The 17,352-nt window shown below is 42.0% G+C and overlaps 1 protein-coding gene across 2 annotated transcripts in view; it reads right to left on the bottom strand.

Annotated features, from left to right (window-relative positions):
- The window catches only part of RUNX1 (RUNX family transcription factor 1), a 181,210-nt gene extending 167,644 nt beyond the window's left edge, over positions 1-13,566 (bottom strand). For both annotated transcript variants that reach the window (XM_069945416.1, XM_069945417.1), the window contains exon 1: positions 13,499-13,566. In XM_069945416.1, coding sequence (XP_069801517.1) covers positions 13,499-13,556 — 58 coding nt within the window. In that variant the 5' untranslated portion in view covers positions 13,557-13,566. The remainder of the gene's footprint in view (positions 1-13,498) is intronic.
- Positions 13,567-17,352: the final 3,786 nt, after the last annotated feature.

Below are 17,352 nucleotides of genomic sequence, written 5' to 3'. Positions count from 1 at the left end.
AGGGATGGTCCGAACCGAGTTCAGTTCGGGTTCGTACAAACCCAAACTCTCGGTAATGATTCCCGATGTCTGCCCGCTATGCGCCATAGCCATAGGCTGTATCCCAGTTTTCCAGGTGGTCCTCCCGCCGTATCCGCCCACTCCATGGAGCGGGCAGACAGCGGGAATCTGATGCCGAGCGTTCGGGTTCATACAAACCCGAACCATCCCAACACGGAACGATTATCGTTCGAATTTGCACGATAACGATCGCATTTGATCGATAATCGTTCCGTGTTAACACAGCGAACGATCAAGCGACGAGCGAGAAATCGTTTATTTTGATCTCAAATCATCATTGGTTGTTCTCAAGAAATTCGCAGATCATTCCGTGTAAACAGTCTTTCACTGATTTAAGCTGTGTGTGAGATAGGCTTAAACGATCGCAAATTTTTTTTCCGTATGATATATCGTTTTGTCTAAACGCTGATCGTTATGAAAAACACATAGTTTATTCGGAATCGTTAATCGTGCGATCGGGCAAATTATCGCTTCGTGTAAAAGCACTATTACTCACCAAGCACCATCAGTATATGCAGGAAACCAACTGTTAAATATGACCGCCGGTGAGAGACCATGTTGGACAATGTCAGCTGTGGAACACACGCCGATTTGGACCCCACAACCTCGTGGAACGCACTAGGGCATGCGCAGTGGTATTTCCCCTGGAACGCAAGATTTCTCAATTCTGTGCGACAAAAGTGCACACCCATTCTTTATGCGGACAAATGTTGGAAGTGTTCAGGCCCGGCGTGTGTGTAGTAGGTGGAGCATTTGTTCAGTCAGTTCATAAAGGAAAACGCTTCATTCTGCTAATGTGAATATGTATGAACTATTAAGTGATGAGATCGCTACCGCTAATGGTGCGTTTACACAGACAGATTTATCTGACAGATCTTTGAAGCCAAAGCCAGAAACAGACTATAAACAGGGATCAGGACATAAAGGAAAGACTGGGATCTATCCTCTTTTTAAATCCATTCCTGGCTTTGGCTTCCAAAACCTGTCAGATAAATCTTTCTGTGTAAACGCACCCTATAGCTCTCCTATTAACATGGGATACAGGGGTCAACTCCGGCTGATCTCCGGTTTACAGCTGGCACCCGTACATTTAATCAAGAGTGCTGCGTTATTTGCTTGTTTGTAGATAGATAGATAGATAGATAGATAGATAGATAGATAGATAGATATAGATAGGTAAATAGATACTGCAGATAGATATTATAGACATAAAACAAGTTCTAATAATCCTTTTGCCTCGTCCATGATTCCCATATATATATTCTACAGCTATACACTATTGTTAGGCCCCCTGCACGCACACGCACAGTTTTCATGCAGTTTATAAAGCTATGAATACTCCCCATTCTTATACAATCTAATTCTGATCTTTGCTTAAAAAAAATGCATCAAAATAAAAGCATCCCCCAAACCTATGTCCAAACATGTCAGATCTCTGTTACAATGTCAGTCATCTAGGTGTGAATATGTTGTTCTAGCTCAGAGTCATGACCAGTGTCAGTGTCCATAGTCAGCTGGCTGGTAATTCCTCAGCACTTCCAGCACATAATGATGTATACAGCCAGGGTGACTGGAAGCCTTTGTCCCTGCGCTGGTTGATGTGGTCCCACAGGTGGCTGAATGACACCAACTAAACACTCTGCAAACAAAAAAACGAGTTTAAAAGGAGAAAGAAAGAATTGGGAAAAGTTAATGAGTGTGTAAAACAAGACGCTTCCAGTAAGCGGACCGCCTGAAATATGAGCCCAGAATTATACCACACAAAGGAATTTATATATAATGCAGAGGGAGAGGGCTAGTGTCTACCGGGACTGGCTATAGGCTGTATGTAAGCTGATAAATACTGTACAGATCAATAACAAATGATAGAGATTGATCCTGGATAGATTAATGTGTAAAAGATAGTAGATATAAGATATAGTAGAAAGATGCATAGATTCAGAGATAATAGATAGATAGATAGATAGATAGATAGATAGATAGATAGGAGATAGATAGATAGATAGATAGATAGATAGATAGATAGATAGACAATAGATAGATGGATAGATAGATAGATGGATAGATAGATAGATGGATAGATAGATAGATAGATAGATAGATAGATAGCAGATAGATAGATGGATAGATAGATAGATAGATAGATAGATAGATAGATAGATAGATAGATAGATAGCAGATAGACAGGAGATAGATAGATAGATAGATAGATAGAAAACGAAAGTTCCAAGCACTCCAGCATAAGTGAAAAAGTAGTGGTTTATTGCAAGGTGCAAAAAATACAAAGATGCAACGTTTCAATTCCCTCTCAGAATCGTTCTCAAGCCTGATTTAAGCTGAGAGGGAATCGAAACGTTGCATCTTTGTATTTTTTCCACCTTGCAATAAACCACTACTTTTTCACTTATGCTGGAGTGCTTGGAACTTTCGTTTTGTACCTGGGGATCCCTCCAGCCAAGGGACTTACATTCTGCAGCACCCGCTACATCCACTAAGAAGTGCGACTCCTACTTCTCCTCTAGATAGATAGATAGATAGATAGGAGATAGATAGATAGATAGATAGGAGATAGATAGATAGATAGATAGGAGATAGATAGATAGATAGATAGATAGATAGATAGATAGATAGATAGATAGCAGATAGACAGATAAGAGATAGATAGATAGATAGATAGATAGATAGATAGATAGATAGATAGATAGTAGATAGATTCCATGGAGGTAAAGAAAAATCTAGAAGCTCTTACACACAGCAGAATAATATATGAAGCAGGACATAGAGGAGCATTTGTCAGACCCCAGGATCTGTAGTTTGTAGATCAATCACCGCCAGGATATACCAGGAGATGCCATCTTGCTGGGCGGGTACAAGATATTCATGAAGACTCAAAAATTCACTGAAAAACTTACATCTGCTGCTGCGGCACTTACACCATTAAAGTTGCATTAGGTTTTATGCCGGGTGTCTGTCTGACATGTGCCCTCAATATGCGGTAATTGATTGATCTGTTTAACCTTCTGCAACAAGTCACTAGTGAGTGTGTAATTTGCCTGATGCTTTAGGCAAGCAATAAGAAGTGTGCCCCTTGTAAACACATTACTATGCACCGATATTCAAAGAGAACCTGTCAATACCGGAGATCCTCCAGTAATGAGAGTCTGGTCAGCTAATGCAAGTGGCCATGCTGTCAGCAAGGTCCCAACTCAACATCTACAAGCAGAGATTTTAAAAGGCAAGAAGAAGTTATAAGTAAAAAAAAAAAAAAAAAATTTTTTGAAAGTTTTAAAACTTTTTATTATACAATGAACTGATGTGTACTTTAAGGGGAGTGTCTCCCCTTATAATTGCAAAAATACATTTAAAGTGACAGTGTCAATGATAGTGTCAATGCCCTCCATGATCGTCCCCTGCTTATGATTCCCCTGTGTTAGCTATAAGAGTTTTTACCAAAGAGCATCTCAGGGACTGGTGGACTTGGCTCCTCTATGAATAGCTGATATGCAATACTACTTCCCCCCTCTAGTGGCCACTGCTGGATAACGGTATGGTTGGTCATAATTTCCTCTTAACAAGTGATCGCAGAGATCGCAGAGATTTTAGTAGTTAGTCCCATATCAACCAGCTTCAATATAGTGAAGTTTGTCATCCTCCTGTATTCTGGTGGAGCCAATCTGACCCTGGGTCAGAACAATGTTTCCGTTTAGAAACTTTTTTCAAACTTTGATTTTACCAATCATATCAAGGTGCACCTCACTAAAAGATGGCATCAAGGTCAAAAGTGGGGCATGGAGGTTTGGTGTATATTGTATTTGGTGTTCCCATAAGATATTAGCCCCAATGCCTTATTTATAAAATACAACATCTGAAAAGTAGCTGTCTTCCAAAAGGAAGAGGGCTTGCACCCTGGTGCCATCCATTGAAAGTATCATGCCTGAAAGTCAGTGCCCAACATTTAAAGAGCATTGAAACATGACTGTGAATTATCAGCCAGGAAAGAATCTTTTCCAAACGGAAGAGTTTCCCATCTGTAGACAGCTGTTTTGGGGTTCTTTCCCTTACTTGCAAAGATACTACCTCCAGTAGGGGACTATCTTACTTTGAGAGGAGGGGTATTTGCATATTTCTTCTAAGCTGATCACGGCATGGCCTATAAGACTCCATATGTTAAATACTATAAGTACTATGGTCAACCCCAATACTAGCAATAGTGCTTCAATACCATCCACAGTGCACCTGTGGAAAGTCTTAGTTCCCCCAGTCAGCACAATACCTACCTATGCTGGGGGAGAAGCATCACGTTGTAGAACAATGGTGAAGAACCTGTGGCCCTCCAGCTGCTGCAAAACTACAATTCCCATCATGCCTGGATAGTCAGTGCAAAAACTACAATTCCCATCATGCCTGGACAGCCAAAGGCAAGCTTGGAATTGTAGTTTTGGTACAGCAGGAGGGCCACAGGTTCCCCATCACTGTTTTAAGACAATTGGTTGCTACAGTGGTACAGTGCAAAGAATTATGATCGTATATAAATATATATATATATATATATATTATATATATATATATATATATATATATATATATATATATATATATATACGTAACAGATATTCTATATATTTGTATAATATTTGCAGCTATGTAACAGTATGGAGACGCCTTCCAAAGCTTCCATTATTCAGGCACAAATCCTGGACCTGCCCCTTGTCCCCCCAGCCTATAACCCCCCCTCTAGTATAATGATACATCTTATTCTTCATATAAAGGAAATTAAATTATATTAAATGGAAACCCTAAAACAAACACTCAACACTAGAATATGACGGAGAAGGGGGGTGCATGAATTGAGCAATTTAGGTTTTCCGTCGAGGTCTACAATCTAAACCAATTTTCCCGTATCCAATTTCTATTTCTCAGTAGCAGGAGGAGTGTAAGGCTTGTGAGGTCTACACCCAGATGCTTTTTCCACCAGGCCTGAAATAATAAACAGAGGCCCCTGAATAAGACGAGATTCTATAGAAGGAAAGTTCTACCTCTGACTTTTCCTTCAGAAACACAAGAAAAGATTTATTTTCTTTCCATTTCTTCTCCAAAATCTGTCTACAAAGCTAATGATTGTTGCACTTGGTTGTTCGATGCTGGAGCCCCTGGAGGAGTGTGGTTGGAGGGGAACATCAACATCATGGAACCCTTACTCAACGTGGACTGTGTCTCCCTATCAGAGACTCATTGTTCCCGTTGACATCATGTTTTACATGGACTAGCTCTGATGTAGTTTTACTATGTGTATTTTATTAGATTGGTTTATTGGCTCCAAAACCCGACTAACCAATACAAGATGGCAATTATAATGCACATAAGACCCTATAAGAGCAATCTATTCTTTTACAGTAGATCGTATAACTTAAGTAGGGCTAGCTTCTTCTTGCGTCAGCAGAGGGGGTTGTAGTGGTCAATTGACGCCATGTGGTGGCCCTCGAACAATAATTAGTCACCGCAAGCTGGACATATGGGATTTAGGTCCAGTAAAGTTTATTGACTTTCTAGGCTACGTTTCATAACAGAGATCTTGTGAGTTAAAGGGCATGTCCACTTTCACAAACAACTTTTAAAAAATTGCTCAATACAATAAAAATTAGGCACTTTTGTTCTAGGCCTTGATTGATGTGCTATTTTTTTCTTTTTGTAGCAGAAAAATGTGTCTCCATGATAACTGATAAACTTTTATCCTGCGGTTGTATTTGAACTATTTGCATCTCTCCTATATGTTTTGCAACTGTTCATTTAGTAAGTGAGAAAGAAGTAAGGATCGGGTGAAAAAGAGTATAGGGTCAGACTGGTTGGTTTGTAGTCTGTTACTATGGAGACACACAGGATTGCATAGGGACTGTAGACACAAAGGGGGAGATTTATTAATGGGTGTAAAATATAGACTGGTGTAAACTGCCCATAGCAACCAATTACAGCTCAGCTTTTAGCTCTGGTAAAATGAAAGCTGAGCTGTGATTGGCTGCTGCTGGCAGTTTACACCAGTCTGTAGTTTACACCCTATGATAAATTTGGGTCAAATTGTTAGGATATTGGAATGAAGATTTTAAATTTTAGATGTATTAAAAGAATAAGAAAATGGTTGCCAAGGTGGACATGCTCTTTAAAGTGACATTGTCACCATCCTTTCCATATTAGGCACCATTCTTAAGATTATATTCTGGACATTTCATATATTACCATATAAAGGATTAAAATGTATGTATAAAGGATAAAATGTGCTTAACGGCTGTGGTGCCCCATATCTCCACCCACATCGGCACTATAGGCCCCACCCCTCTGTGATGTCAGCAACACCTAGGCCTCTAGGTTGGCCCATTCCAATGGCTGCAAAATGGAGGGGCCTTCAGCACTGATGTGGGCAGAGATATGGGGCACCAAGGCCCTGCCCCTACGCCACTGTCTGCCAACAATACCATGCATTTTTAAGGGGAGAGACCACCAAGAAATCCTTACGGTAAGATATGAAATTTCTAGAATATAAGCTTAAAGGAGTTGGCCACTTTATAGTACCTGGGTACCTAATAGAGGTAAAATCAGACTCCCCTCCTCCAGGCTGTGCTGCCCTGCTATGTGGTGAATCTGTCCATAAGATGTCTGACATTGAGGACCATGTGACCATGCCCCACTCCCAGTGTCCTCTATAGACATATAGAGGCTCAGTGGTGGACACAGGGGGCAGGGCATGGTCACATGCTCCTCCATGTCAGCCATCTTATGGACAGACTCACCACAGAGCAGGGCAGCTCAGCCTGGAGCTCTATGAGGTACACAGAGAGCTGCTGTCAGTAAGGGCTGTGAGTACAGTTACTATCACTGTACACTTGCCGCCGCTGCGACCTCCCTCTGCCCCATGCAGCCGCCGGGGTCCTTGTGCAGGGACCCGGCGCTGCTACCTGTTTGGCCCCGGGGGGCGCCTTACCTGGCCCGCTCCTGTCTCCGTTTGTGCCGGCCGGCGCGCGCGTCCCCGCCTCCTAGGGCGCGCGCGCCGGTTGTCTCAGATTTAAAGGGCCAGTCCGCCCTTAATTGGGTAGTTGCACTAATCACTCCCTATAAATTCCAGCCCTGCCCCACTACAGGTGTTGGAGCCTCTGCATGCTTCCCATAGCGTTTGGCCCAGCTCCCTGTTGTTCCTGACCTTAGTCCTTGTCCCTTGTTCCTGTCCGCAGTCCTTGTCCCTAGTCCTTGCCCGCTGCCTTCCCATTGTTCCTGAGTCCTGTCCGCCACCTGCGATCACGCCTACAGACCTCTGCCTGCACTATCTCCTGCCTACTGCTCCTGCCACGCCTCGCCTGCCGTCACTAGCAACCAAGCCAGGGGTAGCGACCTGGGGGTCGCCTGCCGCAGCAAGTCCATCCCGCCTTGCGGCGGGCTCTGGTGAAAACCAGCGGCCCCTTAGACTCCGCTCCCTGGTGAGGTTAGTGCCATCGCTAGTGACGGTCCAGTGGATCTACTACTCCAGGCTTTACAACACTGAACAATTTTACTATAACAGGGCCAACTTCTTAAATCGGCACTATCAGCAGGTTTTGCCAAGAGAACCTGCTGATATGCCACAGAAGCCCTTTACCTTAGGAGTAGATTGATGCTAGAACCGCTCTTCTGCACCGATGCATTCTTCTTAAATTCACTAATTGCCCCTATGCAAATTTTGGGGTTAAGAGCATTTGGGGCGTATCCTGGACCCGGCATCACCACTCCGTCCCACCCAGTCCTCCCCCTGCGACTCCTCCCCTTCCAACCATCTTGCCCAGCCGCTCCTGATATTAATGGAAAAAATGTTTAGGAAAGTTTACATCATCAGACAGAGTGTGAGTTAAGGCCCTATCCCACAGAACGATTATAGGCTGCATTCGGCCGTTATGGCCGATAATCGTCCTGTGGAATATCTTATTGAAGAACGTATAGAGACTTATATAGGACAGGCAATTAGAAGGAGGAGAGATACTGTAAGTGTTCAGCCCACAGTTGCCTGATTTCTATAGCGGCTCAAAAAGTGGCGTAGCCACCGTGGTCGCAGGGGTCGCCACTGCGACCTGGCCTGGCGTCGAGGGGGGCCCGTGCCCAACAATCTATACCCTGCCCCCGGCCGTACCTCCGCCGCGGGTTCCCGTTGCACTGATCACTCTTGTGACCGCAAGCATTCTTTTGCTTGCGGTCATAAGAGTCAGTGACGGACAGGCCCCCGGCGATGCTCAGCTTCCCAGTGGTGTCCCCGGGATTCCCGGGCAGCATAGGCACCAGGGGCCCGTCCGACACCTCAGAAGAATAGAAAAAAAGGGAGCTGCGACAGGGGAGCGAGGTGTTAGGTGAGTTTTCAGGCAGCCGTGTCTTCAGGCATCATCTTTTCTTCTTATTTTATTCACTACCGGACCTCTTGGTGTCCAATTTATCAGTCCCACTTTCAGCCGTCAGGTATAAATCAGTCTAGCTTGTACCTTGTGAGCCTGATTTACCTTGTGAACCACTCCAGAAAAAATAATGAATATAGTAATAGGAATGATAGTCCAGTATATCACTCCCACAACTAGAATCTCCTCACTAAATGACCATATTACCAAAGAATTTTCATTTATCTTCTTCATAAGGATTTTGCTGGCAACTTTTCTTACGGGCAGCCAATGTGAACGATGTAACTCGTGTAATGATCTGGATGAACCGGGAAATGATGCAAGAACTATGTGCGGAGGAGAAAATATTATGTCTTCTGGATTAGTGTCAAATGAAACCTACAGGTAGACTCCATACTTTATACCTCCCTTACCCCTCTATAGTTTGCCCATGTACCCCCCCCCCCCCCATATTCCATGTCCCCTACTGTGCATCTTCTTACCCCTCCTGCCTCCCCTGCAGCTTATGTTGAACAGGTGGGGGAGGAGCATAACAAGTCTGGCCCTGATTGGCTCATTTTCAGGGTAGGTCTTATTTTCAGAGAAGTAAGTGTTTAATTACCTTACAGCGACACCACAGGAGAAATGAAGCATTACACCATTGCCTATTTAATTAAATTGGTTGTGTGATGTCAGACAAAAAAGGACAGGTCCCCCAAAGTGAGAGACGCTCTTTCTACTTGCCATCTGCACACACACACACACACACACACAGACAGATAAACATTTTTTACTAATGCCCTAGGTGCCTACTTTGTTTCTCTCTGTTGTTTTTGGTTCTGACCATCTTAGGGCATCCACCGAGATGGTCGAGCATGCTCAGTTCAACTTCTCAGTACAGAGAGGAAACCAGGAAGTGATCAAAGCCATGGGGAAGAAGAAGATGTAGGTCTCTTTGCAAAACAAACAATCAAACAAAAACACATATAGGTATTTGGTATACAAGTAATTTTACCAATTTTGCTTTGTGGGACAACCTCTTTAAGCAATCCCACCCCTGCCCAGAACTACATTTACAACCGTACATGTTAACAGCTGTATAGAATGCAGCAGGAAGACGCTTAGTCTATGTCTTTGCATAAAAAAAAGCAAAAACTTTAAAAAAATATAATCTATGTATATAATTGTATAAACAGCAGTGAGTTGTAGAGAAGGAGTTTGGTGGAGGAGCGTATGGTCGTGTCTGATAGGACATTAGATCCTTTGTGGTAGACCACATACCATTAACATGTCAGACTGTTTGACATGGGCCCGGTGTGCTGTTAGGATTGTTTGTGTCCTCACCCGCTCTCTCCTATATGCTATCATACCACTGGATGAAGAATGGGTTTCCTTTAAGTGACAACTGTGCAGACTGATAAGTTCACTCCACCACTTGTTATGTTCTAATTCTTATTTTCTCACTTGGTGAAAGTGCCATAAATTTCATTGGGGTGAAATGTTTCTTCTTCTGGAGCGAACACGCTGAGAATTATGGGTGAGAACAATTCGGTCTGGGAATGACTATTTTTCTTACCCCGTGGGGTTGGATCACTTTTGTTCAGGTTTTGTTTTGGAAGATAAGGTGTCTGGCCTCACAATAAGGATGCAGCCTATTTACAAGACGTTCACCTTTTGACCTTCTGGGAATACTTGGACGCCAATTTCTTGAGGCTGAGGTCATGTTAGGTGCTTTGGGTATCTATGACATCTGGTACAGTAAATAGGGGGTCAATAATGGAGTTTGCATAGAGCTATTTCCAATGGCTGCTAATATGTATGGCTCCAGTACTATCTATGGATGAATCTAAATGATTTATCTATAGAAAGGGTGTCTATATCTGTGGTCAATACAAGATAGTTGTAAAAAGCCAATCCCAAGTATACGTCTAAACCGGTTATCTATAAAGGTTTACCAACAATGCCACCTGTTCTATACTGCATAATCCACATTATATATCTCTATCTATCTATCTATCTATCTATCTATCTATCTATCTATCTATCTATCTATCTATCTATCTATCTATTCCCTGTTTTCTATACTACATGCTATATTTAAATTACATATGGTATTTACTTTATACTATATATAATACATGTGCCATGTATTTCATACTACTATATGCAGTATTACATCTAAATAGTACAAATGAAATATATATATATATATATATATATATAATATATATATGCTGTACAACATATACTATGTTCTATGTATGCTACATATATTATGCTACACACTATACATACACCACTATATATATATATATATATATATATATATATATATATATATATATATATCATACTGTATATATTATACATATGGCACATATATTTTACTTCCTACTATATGTACACCATGTATTCTATACTACATATGGTTCATATACTGTACTACATAAACTATGTATGCCACGTACTCATTGTTAGATATATACAGTGGATAGGTAGATAGATAGATAATAGATAGATAGATAATAGATAAATAGATAGATAGATAGATAGATATTTCCTTATTCTCTTAAGTTTGGAGGTGAAGCTTATGTTAAGTGTTTGTCGTGGTGTTATGGCCGCCACCTCTCCGGCTCACTGACAGCCGTCCCCAGGAATGTGCGACTCATTCACATTAAGGTGACTCAGCTCTGCTAGATCCACTGCTAATGCCTGTACGAGCTGTTATATCTCCATCTAATACGCTGCTAATCATGCTTCCCCCTCCTCTCCCATAATACAGTTTCCCCATTCAACGTGACAGTAGCTCCGGGTTTGTGATTCAGCCGTGGGTGACAAAGCAGCTGACCGTACGTATTAATATTTATTGACTAACACATATATCATCCAAGTGTTAAACGACATCTGTTTCATATGAGGGGTCTGAGCCATCGCTACTACACAGGCCGCCTGTCATAGGGGGGTGATGACAGAAGTACAGCTCATATATGGAACTAAATGTTAAAACAGATGTAGCAGAGGGAGAACCAAGTCTTTTCTGCTTGGATAGAAGATTCTGGTATCTGGTTCTGGATCCTTGAGTTTAATCACACATAATATCCAAATAATACTGCCATATAGTGCTAAATAAATAACACTATATAGTATCCAAATAATACTGCCATATAGTGCCAAATAAATAACACTATATAGTATCCAAATAATACTGCCATATAGTGCCAAATAAATCACACTATATAGTATCCAAATAATACTGCCATATAGTGCCAAAATAATAACACAATATAGTATCCACATAATACTGCCATATAGTGCCAAATAAATAACACGATATAGTATCCAAATAATACTGCCATATAGTCCCAAATAAATAACACGATATAGTATCCAAATAATACTGCCATATAGTGCCAAATAAATAACACTATATAGTATAGTAATAACACTAGGTAGTGCCCAAATACTACTGTCATATAGGCCAAAAGTAATAACATCTTACAGTAACCAAATAATACTCCCACAGAGTGATGAAGTAACCACAAGTTATACTCACAGATTCTGTAATGCAATTTGTAAAAACACGATGAAGAATCTAATTACTGCCATATAGTGCCAAAATAATAACGCCATGTAATAATATTATAATTACATTATAAAATAATAAATTACTCGATGGTGTCAAGTGAATAATACCACGCAACATACATCTCTATAGTGCCACAGTAACAACACTATGCAGTTCCCAAACAGGATTTTCATAAAGTACTGTAAGACTTTGCAGGGATCAAATAATACCGCCATATAGTGCCAAAGTAATAGCAGTATGAGCAAATAGTCCACATTGTTTAAACATTCATTATATTGCTTCATAGTTTGCAAATTTAGGAAAATGAATTGGTCTCCTGGGTTTATTGAGTGCAGGCAGGAGGACAGCTATATATACTTATATATTTAGTACATACATACATAGGAGTCTCCAGTGCAGGGTTACAGAGCTATATACAGAGGTGCAGCACGAGCCAACACTGATACATAGATCTGAGAGGGATAATCTCTACATCTGTAAAACTGAAACCTAATATACTCAGTGCTCGACTGAAAATAATGTAGTTGTGAGGTTTGCAGCGGTGTATAGGTATATAGGGCAAAGGCTGTATCTGCAGGGCTCTGGTGCCCCTTGGCACCCAAAGAGAATGCCAGAACTATTCGAGTTTGGCATTAGGGGTTATCCAGGATTATGAACAAAATTTTTTCTTCCAAAAACAGCGCCACATCTGTCCTCAGGCCATGTGTGGTATTAAAACTAGGCTCCAATTATTGGAACTAAACTGCAATACCATGCAGAAACTGAGGGCAAAGGTGGCGCTGTTTCTAGACTAAATCAGTTATGTTATTCTATTTCTGGATAACCCCTTTCAGTTACCTTTAAAGGTCATATTACACAAATTGATTATCGGCCGTATTTGTAAGTGTTGTGGCATCCCTAAGTACTTTCTACCCCCCCCCCCCATTTACGTGAACTATTGAGGTGATCTAGCATGGCAACTTTTTACTGAAATAGAGAGGTAAGGTATCAGAATAGGTGACCATTATATCCATATATATTGTAGAGGAGCATAGGGTAAGTATACAACATGCACATTTACACATAATAACTCACTGTCTAGGAGGAGGCCCCAGCGCTACCAGAATAAGCAACGCCAGCTTAGGAAATCATGATATACACCGGTACGGTGATACAGACTAATGTAGCAGAGCTGAGTCTGTCACATATAACACAGCCACAACTCCCCATGATTTGCATCATGATCTGTAAGTTTACACTGAATAAAAGTGCTAAAGAATGAACTCAGCTCTGATGCATCTGCAAATTTTGCAAAAAAATAATAATTAAAAAAAAAAAAAAAAAAAAATATATATATATATATATATATATATATATATATCGCACAGGCGCAGACATGCCATTGCACAGGAGCTTGCACTTGAATTGCACAAGCCGTCACCCACCCCTATCAATACATACGTAACAGTATAAGATGTGACAACACACTCACCCTTGTTGAAACCTGGTGGGTATAAAGGAAACGTTTCGAAGATGCTGTTAGAAGCCATAAAGGTTACTTCTTCCACTTCCTGAGTTTTGTAAAGTATCTAAAATAAGAAAAAATATATATATATTTTTTTTAACCCCAGAAATCAAGTAGCGTCTCGCACCCATCCCCTCCGCCTGTCCCTTCGGTGCATTGCAAAATGTTTTTGTCTCTGAAAAATTTAAAATAATGCAAAGATTTTCCCTGGGTTGCTTGTGGTTTGGGTGATGCTTACCAGTCTGTGACACTGTGGTTTCCAGTTAGAATTAAGAAAAGAAAAAAAAAAAGTCTTGCGTCCTCTTCTGCTGACCAATATCCCGTATCTAGCTGTGTGTCACTCTCTATTCTGCACAAAACTTGCGGTTCTGTGGTTGTTTTCGAGGCCCAAAGAAATGTATCACTAAACCAAAATAACAAATATATCTGTTCCCTTTTTTTTTTTTTTTTTTCGTAATCTGAATTCATTGGTCGGTTACGTCATGTGATCATCATAGACCGTTCAATGCACGACTAACAACGTCTTCCTCTACCCACCTGCCCTCCCTTTGGTTTATACCTTAAAATTACCACAGAGACTTGTAAAACAGAGAAAAAAAATGACTCAGGCTCTTATTATGCAAATAGTCCCGACTGGTGGAGTAGAACTTGGCTCCTCTTGTTGATACTTGTGGTTAATGAAATGACAGCTTATTCTGATAAGCCTCATTGATGAAACGGAAAGCCACAACTGGGTGTTGGGCCTTGGGGTTGTGAGCAGTTAGCCATAGCCCTGGTGTGCTGTTTATGTATGACGAATGACAAACCATAAAAACAAACATATAACAAACATGAAAAAAAAAAACATTCAAAAACATTGGTGTGTAAAGTTTTCAGATATCTGTTAGCAGATGGTAACAGACTTTTTCAAGTAAAAGGGTGGAGCTAGCATAATTAGCCATCTCTGTATATACCCAGATGTCCACACCAAACCTTAAATAAACCGCACTAATGGAGCAAAACAATTCCAGGCGTTAAGCTGTTTAAGTGTGGTACAAAAAATTTGCTCATCTATACTTATCTTCGCTAGTTTCCTTCTTGTTTGGTGTCCCCCGCAACCACAAAAATCCCAATCAGCCAATCACTGAATGAGGTTACATGCATACTACTGAATCGCAATGGAAAACCCATTGTGGATTCCGCAGCTCGTTTCCGTTTGCGGACTCTGTCGGCCGCCAGTGTCATAGACTCCATTCTATGCACAGGCCGATTCTGCCATCCGTCCAAAGAATGAACCTGTTCATTCTTTGGACGGACAGCAGAATCTGCCCGTGTCATAGACACGTGGCCGCCAGAGTCTGTGAGTGGGTTAGAGCTGAGGAATCCGCAACGGGTTTTCCGCCGCGATTTCATAGTGTGCATGTACCCTGAGACGGTACAGTACCGAGTGGGCTGTCACTCTTATCTCAAGAGTAACAACCTGCTCAGCCAATCACTTGCTGCCAGGGCTTTCACTCTCCCAATCACTAACTGGCTGAGACGGAACAGCGCCACGGCCAGTGATTGGCTGAGCAGGCTGTCACTCTCGAGACAAGAGTGACAGCACACTTAGCCAATCACTGGCGGCAGAGCTGTCCAGTCTGAGTCAGTGATTGGCTGACAGGCTGGAGGTGGATAAAAACACCACAGCCCTGGAGGAACACACCAAGGGAGCGCAGACATTTTTTTTTTTAGATGTGTGGCTCTGGCTGCAGTTTGTCTCTACCAAAACAAAGGGGTGGTTGTAGGGGTGGTTGTATGGGAAAGACCTATACACCTTACACTAACTGCTGAGCCTGCCATGAGAAGTGAGTATGGCTGACAAAAATAAAAGGTGTATGGAAACCTTAAGAGTTCCAAGATCTTTAGTTTTAGGCTATGTTCACACTGCGTATGTTTCCGGCCGTAGTGCGAACCGCCAATATACGCATGTAGTTTTGAGGTTGAGGCGTTCGCTTGAAAGTATGCGATATACGGCCGCACAATGCACACTACGTATGAGCTTATGGCCGGATCGTATATGGCGCCATGAAAAATGAACAAGACCATTGTTTGAGGACGGAAATGTTCCAACTCACGGCCGTGGATTTCCATGCGGTCCCGTACGGAGTACTTATTTCAGCCAAATTGAACTTGATTTTTCGATCCAAAAGGTTCTGTGTGGTTTATTGGGCTGGGCAAAGAATTCCAAGTAAATGACCTGCCTCAGATCGCTTCGAAAAAAGCTAGGGAACCATAACTCTACTACGGGCGTATGTTCCCGGTTCGTACGCATTCGGCCGCATGTTGATTTTTCCCACGCCCGTAGTTTCAGCCGCACATGTACGGCAGCGTACGAAATGCGGCCGGACTCGAATGCAGTGTGAACATAGCCTAAAGCTGTAAAGGCCTACCAGGATCCTGTGGAACCAAGACTGGCTAACCGACAAGCTTTAGTTTTCTTTGAGACGAAGAGGATAACAATTTTAAAGGCTATATATCTGTGACTTTGTGGACCTCACTTGGACCAGAGCAGCTTTCTACCACCAGTATTCTTTATCACCTCCGGGATCCATGCATCTCAGAGACTAAACATAGGTTTGCTCTTTGCTCCTTACCAGCTACTACCTGCTGCCACAAGTGAAAACGTTAAAGCGGTGTACCTCTACTCTGTGGATGAAGCTTTTATGTTTAGATAAAGTTGCTCATTGTAAATCAGCTGCACAAGTCTTGGTGTCTTGGTTTCCATGTGAACCACCAAAGGCATCCCAGTTGACACCAGCCAGGACATCGATAACCAGGGTATGCCCCAGGGGACTAATACCAACAGGGTGTGGTACTTAGGACCAGAAGCTATGTCAGAGGCCAATAGGCAGAGGCCCACATGACTGGGGAGGCAAGCAGGGCGTAGATGAGTAGACGAGAGGAGTAATGGGCCTGCAGGCTGGAAAATGGGGGATGTCATGCTGTTAGAGGGGCATTGTTATGGCAGGTAGCTTGTTGGGGTCATAGCAGCTTGGCAGGTAAAGGCCCTTGGAGTTGGTGGTCTAAATTGGTGAAAACTCTAATTGGCAAAGTCTAGGTATTTCATTACCGGTGGGTGAAGAAGTTGGATGCAGTCCTAATGCTGCCTGGAAAACATTGATAGAGCCATAGGCCAAATGCTGTATCCATGTTTTCCAGTACTCCTTAGGCTTGCATTCCAACATTTTCAGCCATATCACTCACCTGTAGCCCATCCCCCTGCCCTGGAGATCAGTTGTCATAAAATACTTTCACTAAGAGGTCGTCTGTGGCAGTTACAGTACATCAGTTTATAATATTTTGTTTGAAAAATATTTTTAAAAATTCTCAACAGTAAATAATTTCTCACATTGATTATGTCCCTCAAATCATCAACAGTTCCTTTTGCCTACGTTTAAGTTATATATATGTCTGCCAGTACAGAACCTGAAGTTGTCCCAAGGCAACATTTACACCACCCTAATATGGCCGCACTTTGGGGTCCATACTATGGCTGCAGGACCTGATGTAATCAAGGGAATTAAACTTCACAAGGTTCTATAATAGTAGAATTCAAAGTGGAACTGTCACAAAAGTTTTGATCAGTGGGGGTCTGGGTGTTTAGACCCTGACCGATCACTAGAGCAAGCTAACATTGCTTCTTTCTCCATTCTGTGCACACGACACGAGATGGTCACACATCTTCATCATGTGTACCTCTCCCCACTCGTGGTAGTGATTGGTCAGGGTCTATACACCCAGACCCTGATTGATCAAAACTTTTGACACATCTGTTAAAAGTGACAGGTCCACTTTAAATT

Source organism: Dendropsophus ebraccatus, chromosome 11 (assembly GCF_027789765.1).
Source record: "Dendropsophus ebraccatus isolate aDenEbr1 chromosome 11, aDenEbr1.pat, whole genome shotgun sequence".
NCBI classification, from domain to species: domain Eukaryota; kingdom Metazoa; phylum Chordata; class Amphibia; order Anura; family Hylidae; genus Dendropsophus; species Dendropsophus ebraccatus.
The sequence above is the reverse complement of the archived record's forward strand: the minus strand, read 5'-3'. Positions and strand labels throughout refer to the sequence as shown.